General features: G+C 43.7%; 1 protein-coding gene across 2 annotated transcripts in view; it reads left to right on the top strand.

Annotated features, from left to right (window-relative positions):
* CFAP298 (cilia and flagella associated protein 298) overlaps positions 1 to 14,777 on the top strand; it is a 17,644-nt gene extending 2,867 nt beyond the window's left edge. For both annotated transcript variants that reach the window (XM_006032670.3, XM_006032669.3), the window contains 6 exons: positions 384 to 551; positions 5,436 to 5,503; positions 10,292 to 10,450; positions 11,216 to 11,347; positions 14,143 to 14,238; positions 14,361 to 14,777. In XM_006032670.3, the coding sequence (XP_006032732.1) occupies positions 386 to 551; positions 5,436 to 5,503; positions 10,292 to 10,450; positions 11,216 to 11,347; positions 14,143 to 14,238; positions 14,361 to 14,471 (732 nt within the window). In that variant the 5' untranslated portion in view covers positions 384 to 385 and the 3' untranslated portion in view covers positions 14,472 to 14,777. The remainder of the gene's footprint in view (positions 1 to 383; positions 552 to 5,435; positions 5,504 to 10,291; positions 10,451 to 11,215; positions 11,348 to 14,142; positions 14,239 to 14,360) is intronic.
* Positions 14,778 to 25,838: the final 11,061 nt, after the last annotated feature.

Genomic DNA, 25,838 nt, shown 5'->3' on the forward strand with positions numbered 1-25,838 from the left:
CCAGGCTCAGGGGAGCCCTGTGAGCTGCGTGAGGTGGTCCTGGGCATTAGATCACACTTGCTCGCAGCGGCGGGGCAGGCATGTGGCATCGCTCAGCAGCTGGATCCTATACATGAGTTTAGGTCAGTGCGCAGGGCCGGACCCAGTAGGCCACATCACTTCTGCAGGCCAACCCTGCGCTGGGTCAGGCCTACCTTGCGTGTCAGGGTTCAGCCCGCAGACCAGTCCCTGGCCACTCATCTGGCTCATGGGGCTGGGCTGGGAAGTGGAGTGGCACTGATCTAAAATTATTTCACGCTGGGGTATCGTGGCATAATGGCTCTGTTCCAAAAAAGTGCCTTTTATCACGTTTTTCTGATTTTAAACTCTGACTGTTTTTTAAGAAATGGAATCACTGGCAGAACATGGTATCTTCTTGCCTCTGAATATGCAAGGTCTGACTGATGAGCAGATTGAAGAATTGAAGCTAAAGGATGAGTGGGCAGAAAAATGCATCCCAAGTGGTGGAAGTGTCTTTAAAAAGGATGAAGTTGGAAGAAGAAATGGACATGGTAAATGCATCTTGATATACCTCTCTCTGTATATGAGCACAATTAAGGCAGGGTTTCATGAGCAGCGTAAAATTAATTGATATTTTAGCTAAATGCTCTTGAACATCGTAAATGTGGACTTCTGATTTTGTCTCGGAGTTTTTAAACAAGAGAAAAGCAAGTAAATATTAGTGTATGCTTTAACTTATACCAGTGAAGTATATTAGCTGTTCCTGTTCCTGAACAATTATTTGTTAGCTAGTTGCATATAAGTCTGTTTTATAAAAGATTTTTTCTAATGGCACTCTAACTGCCTTTTTATAACAATTGGGGAGCAACAACCAAAACTACTTGTTTGGATGTACAGGTTTCCCTCGCTTTATGCTATACGTGTGTTCCTGCGAAACGGCCCATAACTTGAATTCGCATAAAGGGAACCCACTTTTATAATGTAACAAATAAGGATATGTTCCAAGACCTTGACTGTACTAACCCCCAGACCCGTTTCTACTGGGGCTAAGGGGGCTCAGCCTCCCCAAACACGGGGCTGCAGGCTGCAGGAGGGGCAGAGAGAGGTGTGCACGCAGCTGGGATTGCAGCCCAGCAGAGGTGTCTGGCATTGCGCTTTGCCCCCAATTGCAGCTGCCCCAGGAGCGGCACTGCTGGTTGCACCGCATCCCTGCCCACTGACTGGGCTTCCACCACACCAATCGTGTAAGAGTGAATTTAACTTGCATAAAAAGGGTCATTGCATAAGAGCGAATTCTCACATACAGGACCTGCATAAAGCAGGGGAAACCTGTAGTCTCATGAGAAATTAAGCTACCATCTTGAACACTATCACAGTGATGATGATCAAGTAATTATAATCTGAAATCTGTATTGCATCCAGACAAAGCCTTTGTTAAAGTTGTAAAGTTAAATTCTCAAAAAATTAAGAAATGTCAAGGCTAAAAAGCAATTACTGGGAAAGTCCCATTTAACCCTGTTAATCCTGGGCATCAAGGTGTTCCAGCCAGATGGAGTGTTTGGAAAACTCAGTAATAAAGTTGTAACGGAGCATATGCAAATTGTTCATTCAGAGGCTTAGGCAGAAATTCACAAAAATGGCAAAAATACATGTCTCTTGACTCATAGACCACTCCCTTTCAAATTGCAAGTTCCTGAACCAAAGTACAGGCTAGCACTAGAATTTCTCAGTGAACTGGTGTAAGGATTTTTTAATATTGAAAAGACAGCCTGTATATAGTCCGTTACCTTTATTCTCAGAAATGGCTGGACCATTTTAACTTAGTTTTTGTAAAAACATGAAAACCTTAGCGTGACATCTTCTCACAGCAGGAGGATTTCAGCCCACATGTTTAAAGTTCAGCAAAGTGGTAAGTAGTTCATTTCATTGGGTCTTAAAATGGAATAGGTAAGGCATCCTGAACTGGGAATCAGTGGATTGGCATTTGCTGCTAGGAGTAACCTTTTATTAGTACCTGAATTTGAAATCTATTAGAAATGTAGACTGTTACTCCAATAAATTACAAATACATTTTAGCTTTTACACTTTCATGTCTCTGAACTATGCGCTCAGTTATTCTGCTTTGTACAAGTAAGAGTTAAATGGATTTTGGAAATATTTTTTTAGGGGTGCACCAATAGATTTTTTGGGGACCATATCAGCCCATAATGATGGCTGATTTTTAAGGAGCCATATCAACTGATACCAATCCAATTCCGATATGCAGCCAGGCAGCTTGGAGACCAGGGCTGGGCTGGTAAGTCTGGTGTGAGGGAAGGGGAGGTGGGGGGAGGGCAGATCAAGGTCTCAGCGGTGAGGGAGGGAGAGTGGGGCTGGGGCAGGTGCTGCACAGGATGGGGCTGTGAGCGGCTTGACTGGGTGGGGGGTGGCTCCTGCCGCAGCACACACTCCAGGAGGGCACAGGGGGTATGTGCCCCTGGATCTGCATGCCGAGGTGGTGCTGGGCTCTTCCTGGCAGGGGGGGCTGGGCTTGGGCCAGGTGGCAGTGGTGCTTCTGTCCACCTTAAGCACAACCTGGCTCAACAGCCCCGCTGGGAAGAGCCTGGCACCACCCAGCCCATAGTGACAGCACACCCTGCCCAGTGTGCAGATCTGGGGGCGCATGCCCTTCTGGGCTGCACGTAGCTGCAGGAGCTGCCGCGCCCCCCTCCCTCGGTGAGCTCTCTGCAGTGCCCTACCCGGGCAGCGCCTGCCCCTGCCCTACTCCATTCCTCACCACGGGCCTCAATCTCTTCCCCTTCCCTCTCCCCACCTCTTCCCCTACAACAGATTTACCAGCCAATGCTGCTCTCCAAGCCACTGGGCTGCATTCCTGGTTGCATTTTGAACCCGAAAGCTTGCTTAATAACTATTCTCCAGCCATTTGGGTTGGTCTAATAAAAGATATCAAATTCACCCAAGGAACCTTGTCTGCAGTGGCTGTGTGCATTCATGGGGCATTTATTGGCCACATCAGGCAAAAAAAGCTGATTTCTGATGCAGTCAGTTTTCCCTATATCAGTGTCAATCTGATATGGGACCAGTGTATCGGTGCACCTCTAGATTTTTTTAAAACAGTCAAAATAGAGAATTATGTTTAAATATTCTATAGTTACTGGTTGATCAGGCATATTCACTTTATACCTTTATTAACTTTGCTTACATTTTTCTGTTTGGGGCCCCAAACATTTCATAATTGTATGCCATGTTGTTCAGATTATAAATTGACCACATATTTTTAGGTTCAGTCTGAGGAAAAAACAGTGTTTCCCCCCTGAATATAAGTTGACTGCAGATAAAGTGTTTGAATTGCTGTTACTCTTACAAAATCCCAAAAGAAAGTTAAATAACCAATGAAAAGATGCAAAGGATTACATGCGCTGAATATATTAAAATAAAAACTGCACTGAAAAATAATTCTGATTTGGAATTTTTATAATGTGTCCAAAAACACGGCAAGTACAAAAGTCAAGACTGTTTGGGGCCTGGTTATACATCCACCCTGTGCATAAATCAGTTGATTCTTCTGAAGAGGAAAAAAAAGATTGACTGATAAACAATAGATGCAGGCATGTGTTCTGTTTGATCTTAAAAGTCACTCCAAAACATCCAGTCATGAGGCAAAAACATTTTGTTTGTACACTGATAATTCATAGCTTTAAGAGAGAAATTCAACTGAATGTGTGTCCTACCCAAAGGACAGGTGCTATTACTTAGTTTGAAAAAGCCTCTAAGAAGAAATATCGTTGGAAAACAATATGCTGTGTGTGCTATGTTATGTTTCTTTGACATCAAAAACAAGTTAGCCTTCCAAATATAAATACTGCCATTCCTGCATGGAACTACATATATTTATCTATTTTGAGAACTGATTTGTCATGTGGATGTATTCTTAACAATTTATTAACTGCTCTGTGGAGTTACCATATTTACTTGACAAGGTTCTTTTCCCCGTTTGACATGAAGGGGGACAAAAGCCCCTCATCTGGAGTTTGGGTATCAGGTGGGGGTGGGGCAGGCAGGCAGCTTCTCTAGCTCCAGCTCTGGTCCCAGCTGCAGCTTCCACCTGTTAGCCTCACCCTCTCTTCCACAGTGCTGCTTCTTCTGCCCCGCGCCCCCCATCTGCCCTCTACTTCATCGTACCCCCACTGCTTACCCTTGTTCTGAATCTGGCCCTGCTCCAGCATGGAGTATGGAGTCTGTATTTGCTCTGGCCCCAACCTGGCTTAGTAGCAGAGGTGGCAGCAGCTCGGGCCCCAGAGCCAGAGCTAAAGCTGCCACCACTGCTACAAGCTGCTGGGCTGGAGCAAATACATGCTCCATGCCCCAGCCTGGAGTGGGGCCAGAGCCTGCCGAAGCGGAACAAAGGTAAGGAGGCGGGGAGTGGAGATGGCATGGGGGAAGGGGAACTAAAGTTCTTACATATAGAACCATAAAAAAAAAAAATGGGCTGGAAGGGACCTTTGGAAGTTATCTAGTCCACCAGGCTGCCTGAGGCAGAATCATCCCTATCCAAACCATCCCGTATAAATCCTTGTTTAACCTATTACTAAAACCACAGAGTCAGCCCTGTCACACAGCTACAAGGCATAGCACCCTAACCTGCCATAGATAAAGCCAGGGTGACAGTGGTGGTCAGTGTCCTACTGCTGCAAGGGTTGTTAAAATCTACTTGAGAGATCCATGGAAGAGGGCCGTACCCTTTGCTACAGAGGAAGGCAAGAATCCCTACAGTTAATATGGCCACAACTCCTGGATGACCAATTCAGGCTCAACATTGGGAAAAACTTCTTCACAGTCGCGGTGTCCAGACTGGAATAAGCTCCCTCCAGAGGTGGTATAATCACCTACCCTGGAAATCACGAAGAGGAGACTGGACAGTCACCTTGCTGGGGTCACATGACCCCAGTTATCTTTCCTGCTTGGTGCAGGAGGCTGGACCCAATGATTTTCCAAGGTCCCTTCCAGCCTTACAATCGATGAATATCAATCTCACCATGGGGTAATATTCCTTCTCAATCCCAAATGTGGCAAGTGGTTTAATCCTGAGTGGAGGGGGCTAGCCAGGAATCTGCAGGCCTAAATACCAGCAGATGCAAAGTCACACTCCAGTCACAATTCTCAGCCTTGGCTGCAGCCAACACCCAGTGCTCCTGAGGAAGGCAGAAAAGCCCACAAAAATAAAAACCTGACACCTTAGCAACAGGAAGGGGGAAAAATTCCTTTCTAGCCCTCTGTGGCAACCAGCAAAGTCTGGAAGCATGGGAAATACTTGTAGCATAGCAGCTACTCCTAGATTATCATTAGGCTGAAACTAATTTATTTACAGTAGGAATTTTTTTAGAATAACCTGTCTGATGCCTTACTGTGTTAAATATGCCTCTCTTATCTCTAAGCCCCAAATGAAAAAATGAAGGAAGTTCTAAAAAAGACAATAGAAGAAGCTAAAGCATTAATCTCTAAGGTAAGATATTTTTAAATGACCCGTTTTTCAAAAATGTGATGAATGCTGCCTAGCTTTGCTATTAAAAAATGACTGACTTCTTCATTTCAGTGCAAAGGGCAGTAATTTTCAGTAGTAATGTATAATAAAAACTAGGAAAAGTATAATAACTGTGAAACTACTGTTAATCATTTTCTTAATGGCTTGTTGGCAAGCTGTTTCAGCAAGTGACAGAATGAGATATTAAACTCCAAGTGGATACTGGCAGCACATACTTCACACTAAATGATTAAACCCCATTTGCTTCCATCCACATATTCTTAATGTTTTTGTTGTTGATGCATTCTTTATGTGAATGCTTGTCAAGTTTTCAAGTGAAAAATTAACTGCGTTCCATGAACTACTTAGATTAAAATGCCTTTTGCTCATTAATATAGGTCTATTGGAATTATATATATAATTATTGTTTCAAAATGTTATTTATGCTGATCTTTTCTTACCATGGGCCAGTTCATGTTAAGCTTTTGATTCTGCCAGAAATCTGTGTACGTGCTTAGCTGTAAGGCTATATGTATCACACTGATTTCACATGTGTGAAATTAAGTATGTTTTATGTTTTTTTGCAGAGCTGTAGCCTAACATAGTTTGAATTCATTTTAAGAATATTTGTATATTAACACACAATTTGTTTTACATTGAGGTGTAAATTAAATAGCTTTTTATTCATTTACTCTTCCTTGTAAACCAGACATGCAAAAGTGTATATTTTCCTGTTTGTGGAATATTTCACATCTTTTGATATCAATGCTGTCTTATTTTTTCAGATTTTGGGATTGTTGAATCCCCCAAGTTTAACTCTTGTTATCTTTGCCATTAAGCTAGATCAGGTCTGGGTTAGTCTTCAAGTCTTCTGACTATGACAGAGCCACAGGTTCCTAACTCTCCCTAATCACATTACATTTTGTTTTTTCTTTCGGGATTACCATCTGTGAGACTTGACCCCAGTCCATCTTGATTGTTTAAAGCAGGTGATGTGGCTGTGAATTAAGGAATTATGTGCTGGTTCCATAATGCCATATGGAGATTTTTAGGTTCCCACCTAGTAAAAGGTTTGAACATGTTCAAACATTTTTCCCTTCAAGAAATTGCAACTTGATGATAATAGACTTATTTTCAATTATTGCCCATTCATAAACCTTCTCAGTTTTAGCAATGTGATTTGGAAAGTAGTGACTATGCAATTCATGTTCTGCCTAGAGGCCATTGACGTCTTAGATGAGTTCCACTCTTGGTTATGGTCTTCCATTGGAGTTGTACCCGTGCTTACAGAGGCTGTAGTTTTAGATTGTTGTCATTCAGCCATTCTGACCATGCTGGAAATCTCAGAAGCTTTTAGTTCAATTTATTGCAAGTTGCTTCTGCAGCAAGGGGCCTCTGACTGCCCTCAGTAACTTGAGACATTTTATGGGCAAGTTTGATCATTGTTCTGTGCATATATACAATGTTTTAGCAATATCATTTTAAATAGAACCAGTTGAAAGTAGGAGTTTGTAAGATGTTTGTTTGTTTTTGTTTTGGATCACTTCAGACCAAAGCAGTTTTTTCCCCCCTGGAATTTCTCACAAACCAGGGCCCCAGTTCTTGCAGCTGTTCAGTGGAATTGACAAATAATGGCTGTAAAATTAACATTCTTTTCAGTTTCATTATGCAGCTCCATGGGGCTTCCAGAGTTTCTGGCTCTGGGGCTGTAACGCACCTTGGATTCAGAAATGTGTCATACCTGAGGTGTTTCAAATGAAACATTTTGGGCTTGGTGAACTTGCGTTTTCTCTTGAACCATTGTGTCCTCAGATCTTTTGTGATTGGCTCTATTTCTAAATATAGGGAAAAATATTTTTATACTACTGATACAGATTTCTGTATCTCTTGCTGAATTAAATACTGCACTTTTGGTCTCTGTTCTTCAGGAATGTATAAAAGAAATTTCTACTTTGATACTGGATTGTCACTTCCAGTCCAAATTGTTACATTGTATTGCTGTGTTGTACCCAGAAGTTGCTAGACTTTAATAGTGGATGAAATTGTTTGGAAGACACAGCTTATTAAGTGCTCTGTTTTCCTTTCAGATTTAATTGAAAAATTGTTTTATTATTTTAATATATATTGTGTGGGCAAAATACCCAAAATATGGTCTGCTTAATATAAAAAAAGCTAAGACATCAAATCAAAGAATTGGTCCAGACTGATAAAAATAGAGAGGTGTATTTCGGACGACATTTGATCTTTGAGATTAAGGAATGGTGTACTGCATAAGCCTGTGATTGCAGAGCCACTGGCCAGTTATGTTTAAAAACTCGTGGTGAGCAAAAGTCCCAGACCATTGGAAAAGGGCAAATATAGTGCCCATCTTTAAGAAAGGAAAGAAGGAGGATCCAGGCAGGGGCAACGCGTAGGGGGTGCAAGCGGATGCACATGCACCCCCTGAGCATGGCAGTGCACCCCCACTGCTGGTGGCATCTGCGGGCAGTCTGCAATCCCCACTTGCTGCTGCTGCCCCTTGGTCGGTGCTTGCCACTCCGCCGCCGCCATCAGTGGCGTCTGTGGGAGCTCCCCTGTTTTACGACCACTGCGTTCCTGCCGTTGCCACAGCGCTCCCGCCATTGCCGCTGTGTCCCCGCAGATGCTGGGGGTCATGAGTCATTCATGGATCCAGGGAACTACAGATCAGTCAATCTCACCTCAGTCCCTAGAAAAATCATGAAGCAGGTCCTCAAGGAATCCATTTCTGTGCACTTGGAGGAGAAGTAGGTGATTAGGAACAGTTGACATGGATTCACCAAGGGCAAGTCATGCCTGACCAACCTGATTGTCTTCTATGATGAGATGACTGGCTGTGTAGATGTGAGAAGAGCAGTGGACATGATATACCTTGACTTTAGCAAGGTTTTGATATGGTCTCCCACATACCTGCAAGCAAGCTAAGGAAGTATGGGTTGGATGAATGGATTATAAGGTGGATAAAAAACTTCCTGGATCATTGGGCTCAGAGGGTAGTAGTCAATGGCTTGATATCTAGTTGGTAGCCGGTATCAAGTGTAGTGAGGGGTTGGTCCTGAGTCTGGTTTAGTTCAATATATTCATCCATGACCTAGAAGATGAGAGAGAGTGCACGCACAGTAAGTTTGCATATGACACCAAGCTGGGGAGAGTAATAGATAAGCTGGAGGGCAGGGATAGAATCCAGAGATACCTTGACAAATTGGCGGATTGGACTAAAAGAAATATCATGAGGTTCAATAAGAAGTGCAAAGTCCTGCACTTAGGACAGAGCAATCCCATGCACTGCTACAGGCTGGGGACCAACTGGCTAAGCAACAGCTCTGCAGAAAAGAACCTGTGGGTTACAGTGCACAGTAAGCTGAATATGAGCCACCAGTATGCCCTTGTTGCCAAGAAGGCTAATGGCATACTGGACTGCATTAGTAAGAGCCTTACTAGCAGATCAAAGGAAGTGATTATGCCCCTCTATTCAGTACTGGTGAGGCCATATCTGGAGTACTGTGTCCAGTTTTGGGCCCCCCACTAGGCTTATTTAGTCTGGAGAAGAGAAGACTGAGAGGGGATTTAATAGCAGCCTTCAACTACCTGAAGGGTGGTTCCAGAGAGCATGGAGCTAAACTGTTCTCAGTGGTAGCAGATGACCGAACAGGGACAATGATCTCAAGCTGCAGCAAGAAAAGTTTAGGTTAGACATTAGGAAGAACTGGAACTGGTTACCCAGAAAGAGGCTGTGAAATCTCCAACCTTGGAGGTTTTTATGACCCAGCTAGACAGTGTTGGGTGGTATGATCTAACTGGGGACAGTCCTGATTTGAGCAGGAGGTTGGACTCGCTAGATGAACTCCTGAGGTCCCTTCCAACTCTAATTTTCTATAATTCTATCAACTAGTAATGTCCACAAGGAGGCATTATTCTCTTAGCCTCCTTTTTTAACCCACCAGTACTGAACACTGGAGATGCAATATTTATAAATAAAATATTTCTATTTCAGCTTCATTTTATTTCTTTTTATTTGTTTAAATAATTCTAGTTTTGCCAAGCATTGCATTAAGAGTATATCTTGTATGTATTTTGCTGCTGCTTGTGTTTCATTTGTATATGAAAACTTATGTCCTTTGTCTAACCTTTATTTGACATTTACTGTTTTTTTTTTTTTTATAAGTTTCATCACAAAAGTTCAAAATAACAATTTTTCCACCCATTTTCTACTAGCATCTGTATACTTTCTTGAACTCTGCATTCCTTGGGTGCTCAGCACATCTAGCAGGCTGGATCCAGCCACAGACCTTCCCTGGATGCTGGCCCAATCTAGTGCACAGGGTGGCCTACAGAAATTCACACAAGTCTGGAAATTTGGTGGAGGAATGCTCCTCCACCCCCAAATTTAAAGACCTTTGGGGAGCCTCAGGGGCTGGCAGGCCAGATTCAGCCCACAGATTATAAATTGAGCACAATTGCCCTAGATACTATAATTTTTGTTTTAAAATTGTATAGCAGGCATTTCATGGATACTTGAAATGGCCCACCTTTGCTAACCAAATAGAATCAAAAAACAAAAGTTTGTTGAAATATGCAGCTGTTTCAGGAATTAGTGTTTAAAAAAAAGAATCAAAGGAGACATGCTTTTACTTAAGCTTCTGTTCAACCAGTTGGCTTTACTCAACTCAAATTTCATGAACGGAATGCAAACAGACTCTTTCCTCTTAATTTGTTATTTAAATGTAACAGTGGTTCTTTCCTGTATTTCAGAAACAAGTTCAAGCTAATGTGTGCGTTGGTATGGAAATGGTGAAAGATGCAGTGGACCAGCTCCGAGGAGCAGTGATGATTGTTTATCCAATGGGATTGCCTCCATATGATCCAATTAGAATGGAGTTTGAAGATAAAGAAGATTTATCTGGAACTCATGTATGCAGCAACATATTTTAACTACTTTATGAGTATCTGGCTTAAGTTTATATTTTTCTAGGCAAGGAAGAAGAAATTCTTCATTTTTACTTAAACTTATTTGAAGTCTGGCCTGTTTACTGATAGTATTTTGTTGATTTTTAAATATTTTGATTGTAAAATATTTTTTTAATGTACAGGCAACTCGGTTAACTAAAAATTAGATAGACAATTTAACTGATTACAGGATCACCCAACTTAAATTTTTAAGTTCATACCGTTTTATTTGTTTGCCCATCTTTAATAGTTTCTGTCTTTTGTGAGGGAAAAGGAGCAGGGTACAAATCAGTCTGGATAGTAGGCCCTGTATAAATTCTCTTCTCTTTAACATCTATTCTGTGAGGGTGAAATACAAGACACTGGGCTGGATGGACCTATGGTCTGATCCAGCATGGCGTTTCTTATGTTCTTTAGATCATCTGTGTGATGATAAAGTATTTTGAGTTCGCAAGCTGAACTGAGAATTGAGCATAGTGCTATTTGAAGGAAACAAGACACTATATGTTTATCAGTGAGGGAGAGTTAGGGTTTTAACACTGTTAATAAGTGTAAAATCAAGGGAATTACTTTAACTGGCCTTTTTGTTTTCTGTCTCAGAAGGATGTTCCAATCAGATTATTATGGAGTACTAATACACAATTATTTGTATACACTAACACACAATTCTCTGTATACACAAAAATTAAAAGTTTCATTTTTTTTCCTTGCATATTAAAATTATCACAGGCTGGACTTGAAGTTATTGCAGAAACAGAAGCACAATTGTGGTGGGCAGCAAAAGAATTAAAAAGAACAAACAAACTGTCAGATTATGTAGGAAAAAATGAGAAAACCAAAATCATTGTCAAGATACAGAAAGTAAGTACCATTAAAGTGCTTAAAGAGTACTGTAAGGCACTACATATGATTCAGCAACAGTTGTCAACTTTTTAATGATGAGAATTTGCAGTAATTTGGAATGTGTATCAGGTTAATTTTTAACTGAGGTCTGTGAATAATATGAACCAACACTGATTTAAAAGTTCCAACCAGTACAAGTATTCTGCTTTGTGAATTCCTTTGTTCCTCAGTGAAATATTTCCCTTATTTACTCCAGAATATATTTTTGCTAAGTACAACAAAAATGGTAAGCACCAAAGCCTTAGCTAGCTGGAAAATTCAGTATAGCTTTCTAATTTTAAGGAAATTGCTCTGAAGTTTTCTTCACTGAGTAATCATTATTCAGCTCTGACTTCCAGTGCATTGCATCCTATATGCATGAAATTAATTTCTTTTGGACACCACTGTCCACTGGCCATGCCTGCATCCTGCATGCTCTAATGCTACTGCCCCAGGGCATAAAGGATGGAGCAGACAGACTTAACTAGCCTTCAGTTCTTTTGTACTACCTGTAACGGCAAGGCCAGATCACTATATTGTCCAGCTCTCTGTATGCTGTATGACTCTCCTGTTTATGTAAGTAAGTACATGGATTTAGTGTTATACTTGTTCTTCTCAAAGTAGTGGTAGGGTCTTCCCTGGTGCTGTGATTATGTAGACACTACAGATAAAACAGTTTCCAGTCCTCAAAATGCCAACACACACACGGACTTGCAACGTCTTCTATTCAGTGATCTGTCCTCGTGGTTCCTTTCTTCTTTTGCCTTGGAGTTGGTCACATCCCTGATAGACAGTTAATTTGTTCCTCCTTCAAGACGACATAGAAGGTTAAAGAGGCTTAGCTTTAAACTCTCCCAGATCATTTAATAAATGCTTTCTCCAAGGAATAAAAAAGACTACTAGGCCTGAACAAACTTCTTCAGCTACTGCTTCCGTGAGTTGCATTTCAACCCTGAGCTCCCTAGTTAACTATTCAAAGAAATCAATTTTTTCAGTTACTAAGACTGACAGAGTAGCTAAGTCTTCCTGTGCTTAGTCATATGAAAGAGGTAGGAGGGAACATTTTTTCCCACAGTGTACACAGATCTTTGTCTCCAGGGACTAATAAAATGAATCAAGGTTTTCCTTGGAGCACTCAGACAAAAGATTGCCTGTGGCCTTCTGACACCTTGGCAAAATCCAGTGGTTTTCTGAGCACAGTGCTGTCTGAGCCTTGCTCAAGAAGTGCTAAAACCGGTGTACATGTTCCTGTTTCACTGTCCATATCTTGAACCTTCACTGTTGTTTTCACTGTCCATATCTTGAACACTAATCCCTACTGAGTTCTAAGCACTAATTTTCTTGGCTCTATTCTGTACCAAATTATCTTGCAATCACTGTACAACCTTGCTCACCATTGCTTTCTCTAGCTCTTTTGGAGAAGGAGAACAAAATTGCCAAAAGAATTCAGATAAGGTGGTCTGATCATATGAAGAGTATTCATTTTCCTAAAAATAAAGACCTATCAAAGTTAAGCTTCTTTGGCAAAAAGATTATTCAGTGTCACATTTTCAAGTTCATGTCTCAATACCAGTCAAAATATAATTACCTTAATTGGGACAAGGTATCATAGTTTATGAAAGAACTGAGCTCTCCTTTGGATATGTAGGACAGCTGGTAATTTGAACTCTGTTATAAGTTGCTCTAGGTACTTCAGATATGACTGCATTCTTTTTGACCACTGCTGTCACTATGCTCTTGGTTTCATAGCTTCAATCTTGAGGTGTACAAAACAAGATCTAGATGACAGTAGAGTTTGAATATTACAATCTGCTCATTCTGAGTACAAAGGAAACCCTGCATCTCAGCAATCTGAGAGGTACACTTTCCTTGTTTAGGGGTATATGGACCCTCCTAAGAGACAGCAAGTTAAATCTGAGGCTCACAAGAGAGAACCCCTCTATTTGTAATTCACTGATGATGCTGGAGCCACTGAAGATGAATCAAAGATTTCTGTACAAAATTCTCTCTGCCTTTGTCTATCACAAATTTTACATCTATCCCATGACAGCAGTTTAATGTCATTTCTAGCAGCTTTTCAGAAACACTCAAAGCTAATTACTGTGTTCCATTTCTTTGGTAAACATGTTTTAATTTTAGAGAGGACGAATTTAAGTATTCTGTTCAGTTGTAGTCACTCTCTGCCTTCTTCAGGGACCCCTCTCACAAAATACTGTACCAACAAAGTAGTGAATTCTCATTTAAATCTTGGAGCAGTGGAAGCAGTGTCCCTGGAAGTCTAAGAGAAGGGATTTTCTTCAGATCTTTTAATCCCCATAAAAGAAAAGGGCTTGACACCCAGTTCTCTGTTGATCTAACCTGAGAGGAGTGTTAGGACACATGAGATACAGGTGTGACCCCACCAGCCACTAATGGCTAAACGAGTGTGTTCTCATGCCTGTCTCACAGGCACCAGAAATCCACTGAGACCATACATCTTGACCAACCACAGTTATTGTGCAGTAAGGAGAAGGAGATTCATATTCATGAGAATGTTGTATATAAACGCTGGACACACCTTGTGGAGAGTACGACTTAAATTTTACAAGCCTGATAATTCTGGGCCAAGATTTTCAAAACTAAGTGCCTAAATTGAAGCACCAAAATCCAGACTTAAGTATGAGAAGGCTGACTCCCTGAGAAAATGTTGCTGCTGTCTTTGTTTAGCAGCTTCTTATGTAACTTGTTTAATAGGAAAATAGCATTTATAAATAACATTTACCACCTACTTTCAGAAAGGACAAGGAGCCCCAGCTCGTGAGCCACTGATTAGTAATGAAGAGCAAAAACAGATGATGCTGTATTATTATAAAAAGCAGGAGGAACTCAAGGTAAAATAAAATCACGTTATGTTAAGTGACATGCAAATACAAATAAATAAAGTGGTGATTTTTTGCAGTATTTTCTTTAAAGCTTTCTTTTGTTACTTTTTTTGCAACAATTTTATTTGCAGAAATTAGAGGAAGATGACGACGACTCATTTTTAAATGCTGAATGGGCAGACAGTCATGCTTTGAAAAGACATTTTCATGGAGTTAAAGACATTAAGTGGGGACCGAGATGAAGCTCTCCAAACATCCTTTGATTCTTTAAAAATAAAAATTGCCTTACATTAATAACCCTCTGTGTATTAGAATTTCTCCGACAATAACAGTCTTGTTATTGGGTATTGTATATCTATTAAAAACTGTAGCAGCTATGGGGTAGCTGAATACAACCCATTGTGCTAATGTTCATAATTCTGCTTTAAAAGAAGTATGTAGTTAATTATTTAAATGCTGTAGTTTTAAAATATTTGAACTGTTTCATAGTAACATTCATATCTAATAAATATGAATTAGATGCCTGTGCTGGTAGTCTTCATATTTTCTTCTTTTTGTATTTGTTTCAAACAGTACAGTTTATCAAAGTTAGTGTGGCTGTAGAAAATCAGTGTTCATAGGCTGCATCTTAAATCTAATACAAAATCAGTGGGTTTGATTGCTGCTTTGCATATTAACAAGGTTAATATTAAGCCAGCAATTTTAGATTAATTGGTTTTTAGGCAATATTTTTATGTTTCACTTTTACTCTACATGCCTGTTTTTAATTTGGAATTACAAACCAAGATACTAAGTCCGGTTAATTTTATCATTTGTTAGAATTATGAGATTTTTATGTATAGGCTGACAGAAATCCAATTTAAAAGGTAAACATTACTACTAAGTGAGAATGAGATAATGAAAATAGCTCTTTGTGGAGGTGGGGGTTTTGAAATATAATGTACATGTAAGACTGGAAGCCAGATAACAATTCCTTGTTCAAAATTTTATAACAATTATATCTTTTTTTTCTTTTTCTTTCAATGTTATTATGTTAAAGCTAGCCAATTGCCCATCAAGAATGACTGGGATGGAGTCCTGGGCCCCACCCCATCTGGGCCCACTCCCCCCTTCCCTCCTGCTGCTTGGGGTCTGGGCCTGTTTCCCTGCTCCCTGCCGCAGCAGCCGGGGGGAGGGGAGGAGCAGGCCCGGGCCCAGGCCCAATGTGGAGGAGGACTGGGCCCAAGGATGGAGAAAAGCTGGGCCACTGTGGAGAGGGTGGGGAGCAGTGTGCCTGGGCTGAAACCGGTGGCGGCAGGAAGATGGGAGAAGCGGGGGAGTTGCCAACATGGGGGAGATGGGGAAGGAGTGGAACCGGGCCCGACGTGGGGCAGGAGGCCCACTCCTCCTCGGCCCCCCCAGCCCCCAGTGCCATGTTGGGTCGGGCCCACTGCTCCACCCCCCCCATGGTGGTGGTGGGGGAAGGGGAGGAGTGGGCCTAGGCCCGATACAGGGAAGGATCGAGGCTAGGGCGAAGCTGGGCCACCATGGCAGGGGGAGCAGCGGTCCCGGACTGACCTAGCGTTGGGGAGGACAGGAGGAGTGCTCTTGGGGCCAACGTGGCGGGTGGGGGGGGAGGATTGGGACTGGGCCCAAGGGAGGGAGGGGGCAAGCTCCTCTCCTGTCCTCCCTCAGCCACTGCCATGTTGGGCTGGGCCCGCTGCCCCTCTCCCCCGCCATGGCGGGCCAGCTTGTCCTCAGGCTCAGTCCTCCTCCCCCCCTCGGGCCCAGTTCCACTCCTCTCTTCCCCCCCTGCCCCCATGTTAGCTCAGAGCCCGCTCCTCCTGCCCCCCGGCCCCCACCGGGGGAGGGGGACCCCAGCAAGGTGACCATCCAGTTTTCTCTCGAAGATTTCCAGGGAAGGTGATTGCACAACTGGAGGACGCTTATTCCACAGTCTGGACACCCTGTGACAAAGTTTTTCCTAGTGTTAAGCCTGAAACGGTCTTTCAGGAGTTTGTAGCTGTTACTCCTGGTTTTCCCCAAGGGTGCCCTGGTGAACAGTTGTTCGCTGAACCCTTGATGGTATTCCCCTGATTTATAGTGGTAAGCTGCTATCAAGTCCCCTCTCCACCTTCTTTTTTTTAGACTGAAGAGACCCAAGTCCCTCGGCCTTTCCTCATATGACTTGCCATACAAGTCCCTGATCATACAGGTGGCTCTTCTCTGGACTCTCAAGCTTTTCCATGTCCTTGTTGAAGTGTGGTGCCCAGAACTGGACACAGTACTCCAGCTGTGGTCTCACCAATGCTGAGTAAAGCAGAAGAATCACTTGCTTGGTTTTGCTTGAGATGCATTGGTTGATGCATGCCAGGGTATTGTTTGACCTGCTGGCTGCAGCATTGCACTGACAGCTCAAGTTCATACTATGGTCTATTATTATCCCTAGGTCCCTTTCAGTCGTGGTGCTAGTCAGTTTGGCACCACTGAGCCTGTAAGTATATTGGGGATTGTTCGTCCCCAGATGGAGCACTTTACACTTCTCAATGTTGAACTTCAACTGGTTCTAATCTGTGCAACTTGCCAGCCTGTCTAGGTCTGCCTGTCTCTGCAGCTTATTTTCAAGTGTGACCACACTCCCTCATAACTTGGTGTCATCTGCGAACTTGGCTAGTGAGCTCTTCACCCCCACACCCAAATCATTGATAAAGAAGTTGAAAAGCACTAGACCAAGCATGGACCTCTGAGGGACACCACTGGCCACTTCTCACCAGGGCAACACAGATCCGTTCATCAGAACTCTGTGGGTCCTACTTCTCAGCCAGCTTCCTACCCACCTAACTGTCAAGCAGGTAAGCCTGCAATCGTCCAATTTTCCAGTGAGAACATTGTGGGATACCAGATCAAAGGCCTTTTGGAAGTCTAGGTATACAGTGTCGAACTCCTCCCTCTTATCCAGGTGGCGAGTTACTTGGTCATAGAAGGAGTTAAGATTGATAAGACAAGACCTGCCCGCAATGAAGCCATGCTAGCAGTCATTCAGAATCCTATCTTCTGCAAGCATATTGCACGTAGACTCCTTGATGATTTTTTTCCAGGATTTTCCTTGGGATAGAAGTTAGGCGAATTGGCCTATAGTTGCCCAGGTCCTCTCTCCTCCCCTTCTTGAAGATGGGTATAACATTGGCCGTCTTCCAGTCTTCAGGGACCTCCCCTGAGTGCCACGAGTTTTGGAAGAGTTTTGTCAAAGGTCCTGCAATGACTTCAGCCAGCTCCTTCAGCACTCTCAGATGAAGTTCATCCAGGTCTGCTGCCCTATAAACATCTAACTTTTCTAACTGATCATACACCAATTCCATGTCAACAGTACAAAGGCAGTCATTCCCAACATGCCCATTCTGAACCTTATCTAGTATGACTTTCCCCTTGGTCTGGTGAAGTACCAAAGCAAAGTAGTCATTCAGGAGTTCAGGTTTCTCCTGAGTGTTGGTAACCAGCTGTCCTGAGCTGTTAAGCAATGGCCCAGTGCTTCCATTTGTTTTCCTCCTGTTCTCTACGTACCTAAAGAAGGACTTCTTATTGTCCTTGATTTCTGTTGCTAGTTTAAATTCAGTCACCGCCTTAGCCTTTCTAATCTTCTCCCTGCAAGTGCGGGCTGTTGTTGTATAGTCTTCCTTGAGGACTGTCCCAGGCTTCCATTGTTTGTATGCCTCTTTCTGCTTTGTCAAGAGGACCACAATATCCCTGGTAAGCCAAGAAGGCTTACCAGCCCTTCTGCTACTTTTCCTCCACATGGGAATTGACTTCTTCTGGGCTTTGAGGATCGTATCCTTGGGGAACGACTACTCTTCATGCACTCCTTTCATCTTCGGTCCCTGGTCCCTCAGTGCTTCCCCTACTATTGCCCTGAGCCTGTTGAAATTCGCTTTTTTTAAGTCGAAAACTTCAACCCTGCTAGCTGATTTGCCTGCCTTGTAAGGGACAGTGAATGTGACGGTTTCATGGTTGCCATCGCCCAGGCTACCCTCTATATTCAAGTTGCTCACCAAATTGTCTCCTGCACTTCCTGAGTCAGGTAGAGCTCTTCAATACAGGTCAGGAAGCAACGCAAGCAATCTGACTTAGCTGAGTGTTCCTCCCAAGAGATGTCAGGGTAATTGAAGTTTCCCATGATGACCATGTGCTTGTGGCCTCTGCCAGTTCTCTAGAGAACCATTCCCTCAGCTCTTGCAAGAGTGGCTCTCCTAGTGTCCCCAGCTTCGGAGCTTTCTTGTGCACCGGTCCCTGGGCATGCTCTAGTCAGCGTTTCCCCCGTCCCCCAGTGATCTTAGTTTAAAGCCCTATCTAAAAGTTCAGCCATCCTGGCCAAGAAAAGGGACTTACTTCTCCGCACGAGGGGAATGCTGTCCCTTCCCAGGAGTCCTTTCTCCCAAAAGTGTGTGCTGTGGTCGAAGAAACTGAAGCCCTCTTGGTAGCACCACCACCAGAGTCATTGGTTCACTTCTTTGACACATCCTTCTCTCCTAGGTCCATGGCCTGCAACCGGGAGCACAGAGTGAAAGACTACTTGTGCCTCTGACCCCTTGAGCCCAGCCCCCAGAGCCCTGTTGAAACTCATGGCCCAGTCCAGATTTCTCCTGGCTGTCATTCATGCCCATGTGGATGAGGAGCATGGGGTAGTGGTCAGAGGGCCGGATGAGCCTAGGGATCCTCTCTGCAACATCCTGGATGCTGGCCCCAGGGACGTAGCAGACCTCACAGGCTAGGGGGTCCAGACGGCAGATGGGTCCCTTGGTACCCCACCAAGGGGTCTCCTACCACCACCCTGCGTCTCCTCTTGGGGGTGGCAGTTTACTGACTACCCACCTTCTCTGACGTCTCCATCAGAGCCTCCTCATGCATGATGAGGGGAGCATACCTATTGTGCAATGTCAGGGGAGGGGTAGCCTTGGCCCTGCATGTCCTGAAACCTGAGACAGCTTCTACCAGGTAGCTCCAGGTGGGTCTTTTTGGCCAGCCTTCTTGTTGGCCACTTTCTCCTCTTCTCTTCTTCATTCTTCAGGAGACGAGCATGGCTGTAGTCATCAGTCTTCTGCTCATGGGCCCTGATGGCACAAAGTCTGCCTACATCGGCCTGAAGCTCAGTCACCTGGGACTCCAGGGACCTCACTAAGGAGCATACACCACAGGTGGGGGTGACTTTGTTCCCATTCCCAGTTGCTGGCAGTCATTCCAGGCAACCCCCACATCCTGGTGCCAGGGGCTCTGTCTGGGTGGAGGCTGGAACCATGGGTTTCATCTGGGTTCAGGCCTCAGTGGTGCAAGGGAAGGGACCACCAGCTGGGGCCGAGGTGGGAAGCTGCGGGGTATGACTTGTCCCCACCGTTGTATGGTAATAGGTTATGCTACTACCCACGAACTGTAAAAAATCCACATGTAAGTCCAGCGGCGAGCGATGGTGCACCCCATGACTGGCAGCACTCCCCGCTTAGGCAATGGGCAAGGGGGGCAGGTGGGAGCGCCAGTGCCCCCCCGTGAGCACTGACTGGGGTATGGGGACACCAGATGAAGCGCTGCTGACACTTCCAGGAGTGCTGCTGGATCCCCCGCTTGGCGAGATCGGCTGCTGGAGATCTTCCCCCTCCCCCCGGGTCAGTGAGATCGTCCGCAGGGGGGACCTTCCCCTCCCCCCCCAGGTTGGCAAGATTGGCCATAGGGGGGACCTTCCCTGTCCCTGACTGGCCGCTGGGCAGTGGCATGTGCCTCCTCTGACTCAGGTGGCACCAGTCGCCCACGTGTAAGTCCTTATCATAATTCTCAAAGTTAATAGCATTCAGGCAGTGTTCAAGAGATTTTTTTTCTAGTTTATTTGAAATGAACTGGACAGGCGAATCTGAATTATCACACCCTATGAATAGAGGTATTCATCAGAACCTAAGATGTTGTCACAAGCTAAAAAAGAAAAGGAGAAATAAAACCTATTTTGGATTCCCTTTACTAAGATCCAGTGCCTAGAACCAGAGCTTACTTGATTAGAATCACATTTAAAAGGTTAGTAGGAACATGAGGTAGATCATTTGGTTCTGACACATTTAGTTGTCAGGTGACTACTTGAGAGCTATGCTTTTCTCTGTTTTAACTAAAAATAAAAAGTAAATCTCTTGCCCTTTTTCTTGACTTAGAATGCATTTTAAAAGAAATAGTAATCTCCATGATATAATTTCTTTATTGAGGAATCTAAAAGTGCATTCCTATCTATACTTACAAAAAATAATTGATTACTTTTACTATAGCAACATATTTAGTAATAAAAATCACACATACTTGATTTCTTGATCCATTTTTTGTTTGATATAAAACAAAATAGAATGGTGCTGAGACCAGAACATTTAATTATTGAAAAGGACCCTATCAATGGCTTTCTGTGTCAAAATAAATTTGTCGGATTTCCTAAATATAGGAGAGGGTGAGAGATAATTTAAATCAAGTTAATTGGATTAATTTTTTCAGTGGTTGCGCCTATGAGGTACAACTCCCTCCTATGTTGCCCCCCACTTCTGTTCCTTGCTAGCCTTAATACACTTCTGCAAGCATCCTTAAAATGCTCTTTTCCTGTAGATCTTTAGTAGATTCTGCAGGAAATGTATTAGAACAGCAGTTCCCAAACTCTGACAGATTGTGTACAACCAATTTACAATCATACAGCCTTAAGTACCACCTGCAAATTTTTCATACACGTAGGTAACAGACTGTGTATTTAAAAAACATCAGATTCTTTAGTAATCATAAAGCATTGTTTTATCCGTTACAATAGCCATATAAAACAGCTAAAATTTAAAAATTTGGCCAACGGCAGTCACTTGGCACAGCCCAGGCCAAGCACCAGGAAGACTGCGGTGCCGCCGCTGGCCCCAGCTGGCAGCAGCAGCCTGCTGAAACCCAGTGCACAGATCCATGGCTGCCACATGAGAGCTGGACCAGAGGGGGTGTGATCCTCGCTGTCCTGCGCTGCTTGGGAGGGCTCTGCCATGAGCCCTCAGAGGCTCCAATCACCGCTGCTGTAGCTGGTGAGTGCGGGGCTTTTCTTTTTTTCTTTCTATTCAAGTGCCAGGAGGCTGGGCCGGGTGGGGGATGGGGCCAGGCAGGGAAGCCATGGGGGCATCTCCTGCAGCTCCCCCCACTGAGGCAGAGGCCCAGGCCACCTTTGTGTCAGCCCTGCCATGGGGTCGGGGAAAACCGGCCCAAGGGGAGAGAGCCCCTGGGGAGCAGTGAGCTGCCACTGCACTCTGCACCATACTACAGCTGCCTCCAGAGCTGCATGGGACACCATGTGCCTGCTGCCACTGGGCGGACAGAGGACGCAGTATAGCCAGCGTGTGGCAGGTACATGGCATTGTGCAAGTCTTCTGGGCCAGCAGCAGTGTGGTGCAGAGCCCAGCATGCAGCGGCAGCCTGCCTCTACCCCCCACACAGATCTGGGGGGCATGTGCCCTAAGGCTGTGCAAAATGGCTATTTCATTTTGTTTTTGGATTCGGCATTTTGGAGGGACAGTGATTCATTTTGGTGTTTCAGATCATTGTCCCGTTTTGATTCGGCTGAATCTGTTTTGGAGTTTTGATGCTGGCTGCACAGCGTCCTCTGGCTGCCTTGCCTGGCCCCATCCCCCACCTGGCCCAGCCTCCTGGCACGTTAATAAAAAGAAAAAAAGAAAAGCTCTGCACTCACCGGCTACAGCAGCGGTGATTGGGGCCTCTGAGGGCTCGTGGCAGAGCCCCCTCATGCAGCGGGAGGCAGCGGGGATCATCCCACCTTAGCTCCTGTGTGGCAGCCATGGACCTGCGCACTGATTTTCAGCAGGCTGCTGCTGCCGGCTGGGGCCAGCAGCAGCACCGACTGCAGTCTTCCTGGCACTCGGCACAGGCTGCGCCAAGTGACTGCGGCAGCCAGCTGTAACCCCACGCGCAGATCCTGGGGCTCGCGCCCCCCTGGGAAGAGCTGGGGAAATGATCAGAGAGCGGGGAGAAGCAATCAGAGCTGAGGAATCGAACTGGGAGCTACACATCAATATCAGAGCAATTCTTCCCGCCCTCTTCCTCCTCCCTCTTCTTAGTTTTTGTTTCCCTGTAAATCCGGCTCCAAAACTCAAAAATTCTCCAAAACATTTTGGCGCATTCCGATTCATTTCAGAGCTATTTTGGAGCCTTCCGTTTCTATTCGGATTCGGTGTTTTGGGCGCCAAAATGGCCTGAAACACCTCTGAAAAGAAAAGACTGCCAAAATTTTGCACAGCTGTAGCCCACACACCTCCCCCTGGGTGTGCCCCCAGCCCCTGGATAAGACTCCCAGGCTCTGACTGTCCCACCACCCACCCCAGGGCTGCTTTCATGCCAGGCCCTGCCTCTGCCCCCCTACCTCCCTCACCATGGGGGCTTTGATCTTCCCCTGCCTTTTCCCCCAGCACACTTACCTACTAGGTGCTGCTACACATGCAGTGCTTTGTTCCTGGCTTTGTGCAGCAGGCTGCTGCTGGGCTCTGGGTGTGTGCACCCCTCCCCTGCCCCCGGCTTTCCACACATCACTTCCAGGTCATCTGCGTACCACTGGTGGTACGTGTACCACAGTTTGGGAGCTGCTGTATTGGAGGAAGAATGGGTCAGGGGAGAGATAAGAGATTGTTTTGAGGGGATCTTAGGGTACTATTTGAGGGCTATTTGAGGACTATCAAACATACAGCCTGAGAGTCAGGTCCACTCACCAGAGGTGGGTCATCTTGCCATCTGGGCTTTTTGCCATAGCTGCCAGCAGCCAATGAGTTAACACCACTGTAGCTTAACCCCATAACCGTGGCTGCGAGAGCTGCAGTGTCAGTGCAGCGAGCACTCGGGCCAACATCACTGCTCAGTTTAATGTTTTCAGTTGCTTCTAGCAGCTAAAATCAGCTAAATTCACCCTCTGGCACTGTCCGTGCTGACAGGTAGCTTGACCTGCAGCTCTGGGGGTTGAGGAGAGGCAGAATGAACACCTTGGCTACTGGTGCCCACACAGTAGGGCCTGTGCCAAAAGCCCTGCAGTCCAGATTTAGCCCACAGGGCCTTATGAATTTGACACCCCTAATTTAAACCATACAACTTTGTAAACCAGGCTTAAGTCCATTGCATTAAATTTAATGGGAGCTAAGACTGATCCGTGCCTCTGAAACTGAGGCCAGGGTCTAAATATATACATACCCATGTTTGATATTTGGGCCACAGTAAATACTAAATGTCAGGTTTTTTTCCAAATCCTACCTACATGGATACTAATTTATAATGGGAACAGTTGACACAATAACAACTATAAATGTCGTGACCTGCAATAACCTACCCACTTAACCAGCTCCTTGTCATTGCAACATATTCTGAAGGTAAACAAATTTGAGATCTATTGGAACAAGAAGGAAATGAATTCCATGCTCAGTGGCCCCCGCTTAAAAGTTTGGCTGCCACTGTCCAGACATGCAAATCTGGGAACTGTCAGCGCAAGTCTCGTAGTTCTCTGAATAATTGCAGGGTGCATGTGAGAGAGAAGGTGTTTTCCATATATTTTTACATTGTCATGGAGATTTTAAGTGTTTCGATTGTATAATTGTAAGTGGAAAACTTTGATCAAGCTACACTTAAATGCTCATTGAGCTCACATAGTTGGAATGTGATGTTACTTTGGGATGCTTCATGCATTGTTAATTGCTTGGCTATGTTGATCATCATAGTATTAATTAAAAAAATTCAAGGGATTTTGCACTTATGGTAGGGGGTAGCCTTGAGCACAGAGTTCAATTGAACACTAACGGATGGAGGTTTACTGTATGGTCTTTAACTTGCAAAAATAAAATACCTTTCCTTTTCATTCTTATAAAAACAATTTGGAAATTAGTTTTACATTGCAAGAAAATGGAGTCAGTTATAAAAGAATTGCTAATCTGCTGTTCCTTTGGGTGCATATGTGAATCTTTTATAGCTATTTAGAAGCTATTACCCAGTTGTAGAGGTCAAAGAAGGTGCAGGAGTGCTCTGAGTTTAAAATATCTATATTTTATTCCTTAGCACCAATACCATCAGAAGGCAGGATGAATTGGGAATGCTCATACTCCATGACATGAATTCTGTCATAAGTCTGTCATTTTTCTTGTTTGGACAATTTAGCCTGAAGTAAGTTTTCTAAACATTCAAATGATTCAACTGGTATATGAATAATTCACTCTGTCATTGCAGGCAGATTTAGTTTCCTTTGTATAACAGCATCACATATACAATCTTTTGGGAGAAAGATTGGAATTACCTTTTTGTTCTGTTCCAATTTATGCTTTTTGCATGGGGGCGGGGGGCGGGGAAACAAATGAATTGCAGCCCCATTAGAGAAGATGTTTTAAAATGCTCTGAAAATTATCAAAAGATTTAAGTGCAATGTACTGTGTATCCAAAACAACTTAACGTGAAGCCATGCCAGACAGACAGTATATATGTATTCTGATTCCTCAGAGGGATAGTTACTTGCCTGTTCCTCCTGACTTTTTAGTTTGGTCTGTTATAAATGCATTGAGATCAGTGACCTTGGCATGAAGTTTCCCAGATGTTTTGGATCAGTCTTAATGGAAGGCTGAAAGTATCCAAATGAATCCATTCTTTAAAAAAGAGCTTTCATCTTAGGTTAACATTATTTTGAATAGTTGTTTTCTATAGGCTTTGAGGACTATGAGTAACTGAAGTCATTGTTACAAGGCTTATAATTCTTCTACTAATTTCTTTGATAACTGAAAGTCTGCAACGGAGAAAGAAACTAGGATATGGTACCATTTTATTGTCTTTTAATATCACTAGTGTCCTTTCTCCTTGGAGTTCTCATTACTGTTGGCACACTGATCAAAGGAGTCTAAGAAGTTTTATTATATTTCCATGTCTCATTGAGAGGTGTATCATTGAAAACTTAACCAGAGACTTTTTAATTACCATTGTAGGCTAAATCCCCACAGAGCACTTGAAATTATGCCTTTGAGTCTGTGGTTTACAATATTCTATCAGTGAATTGTTTAAATAAAAAGCAAAAAGTCATTGGGCTTATGGCATACAATATTAAATAAAACACACCGTAGAAACTATATTGTATTGCAGATCTTAAAAATACTGACTGTACAAAGTACATAGATACAATAGCAGCATTATTCTAGTGACTTCTAGTTTCTTTTTATTTAGCTGGAAAGAAGCCAAGAGAATTGATGCTGCTTTGTGTTGTTAATGGTAACAGGTATTTGGAGATCTACTACTGGACTTATTTTTTATGACCAAATTGCATAAGCTTACAGGGAAGAGCACTAAAATAAAACACAGATCTCTGCAAAATTAACTGTTGGAGAGATTTAAAAAATAACTGCTCTTAAGCACTCAATCAGATATTACCACGACCCCTATATTTGCTGAATTTTAATAAACATTTTATTTTTCTTTATTACTATTTTTTTTTTTATTCCTTCTGGGTTTCTGCAGGCATTTTTTGCAAAGGAATATTGAAATTGTTTTTGTTCAAACAAGTATTGCAAGTGCTATTGAATAATCTTAGGATTTGAAATGGATCCTGTTGAGTCATAATCCGCATT

The sequence above is a fragment of the Alligator sinensis genome, unplaced genomic scaffold (genome assembly GCF_000455745.1).
Source record: "Alligator sinensis unplaced genomic scaffold, ASM45574v1 scaffold996_1, whole genome shotgun sequence".
NCBI classification, from domain to species: domain Eukaryota; kingdom Metazoa; phylum Chordata; order Crocodylia; family Alligatoridae; genus Alligator; species Alligator sinensis.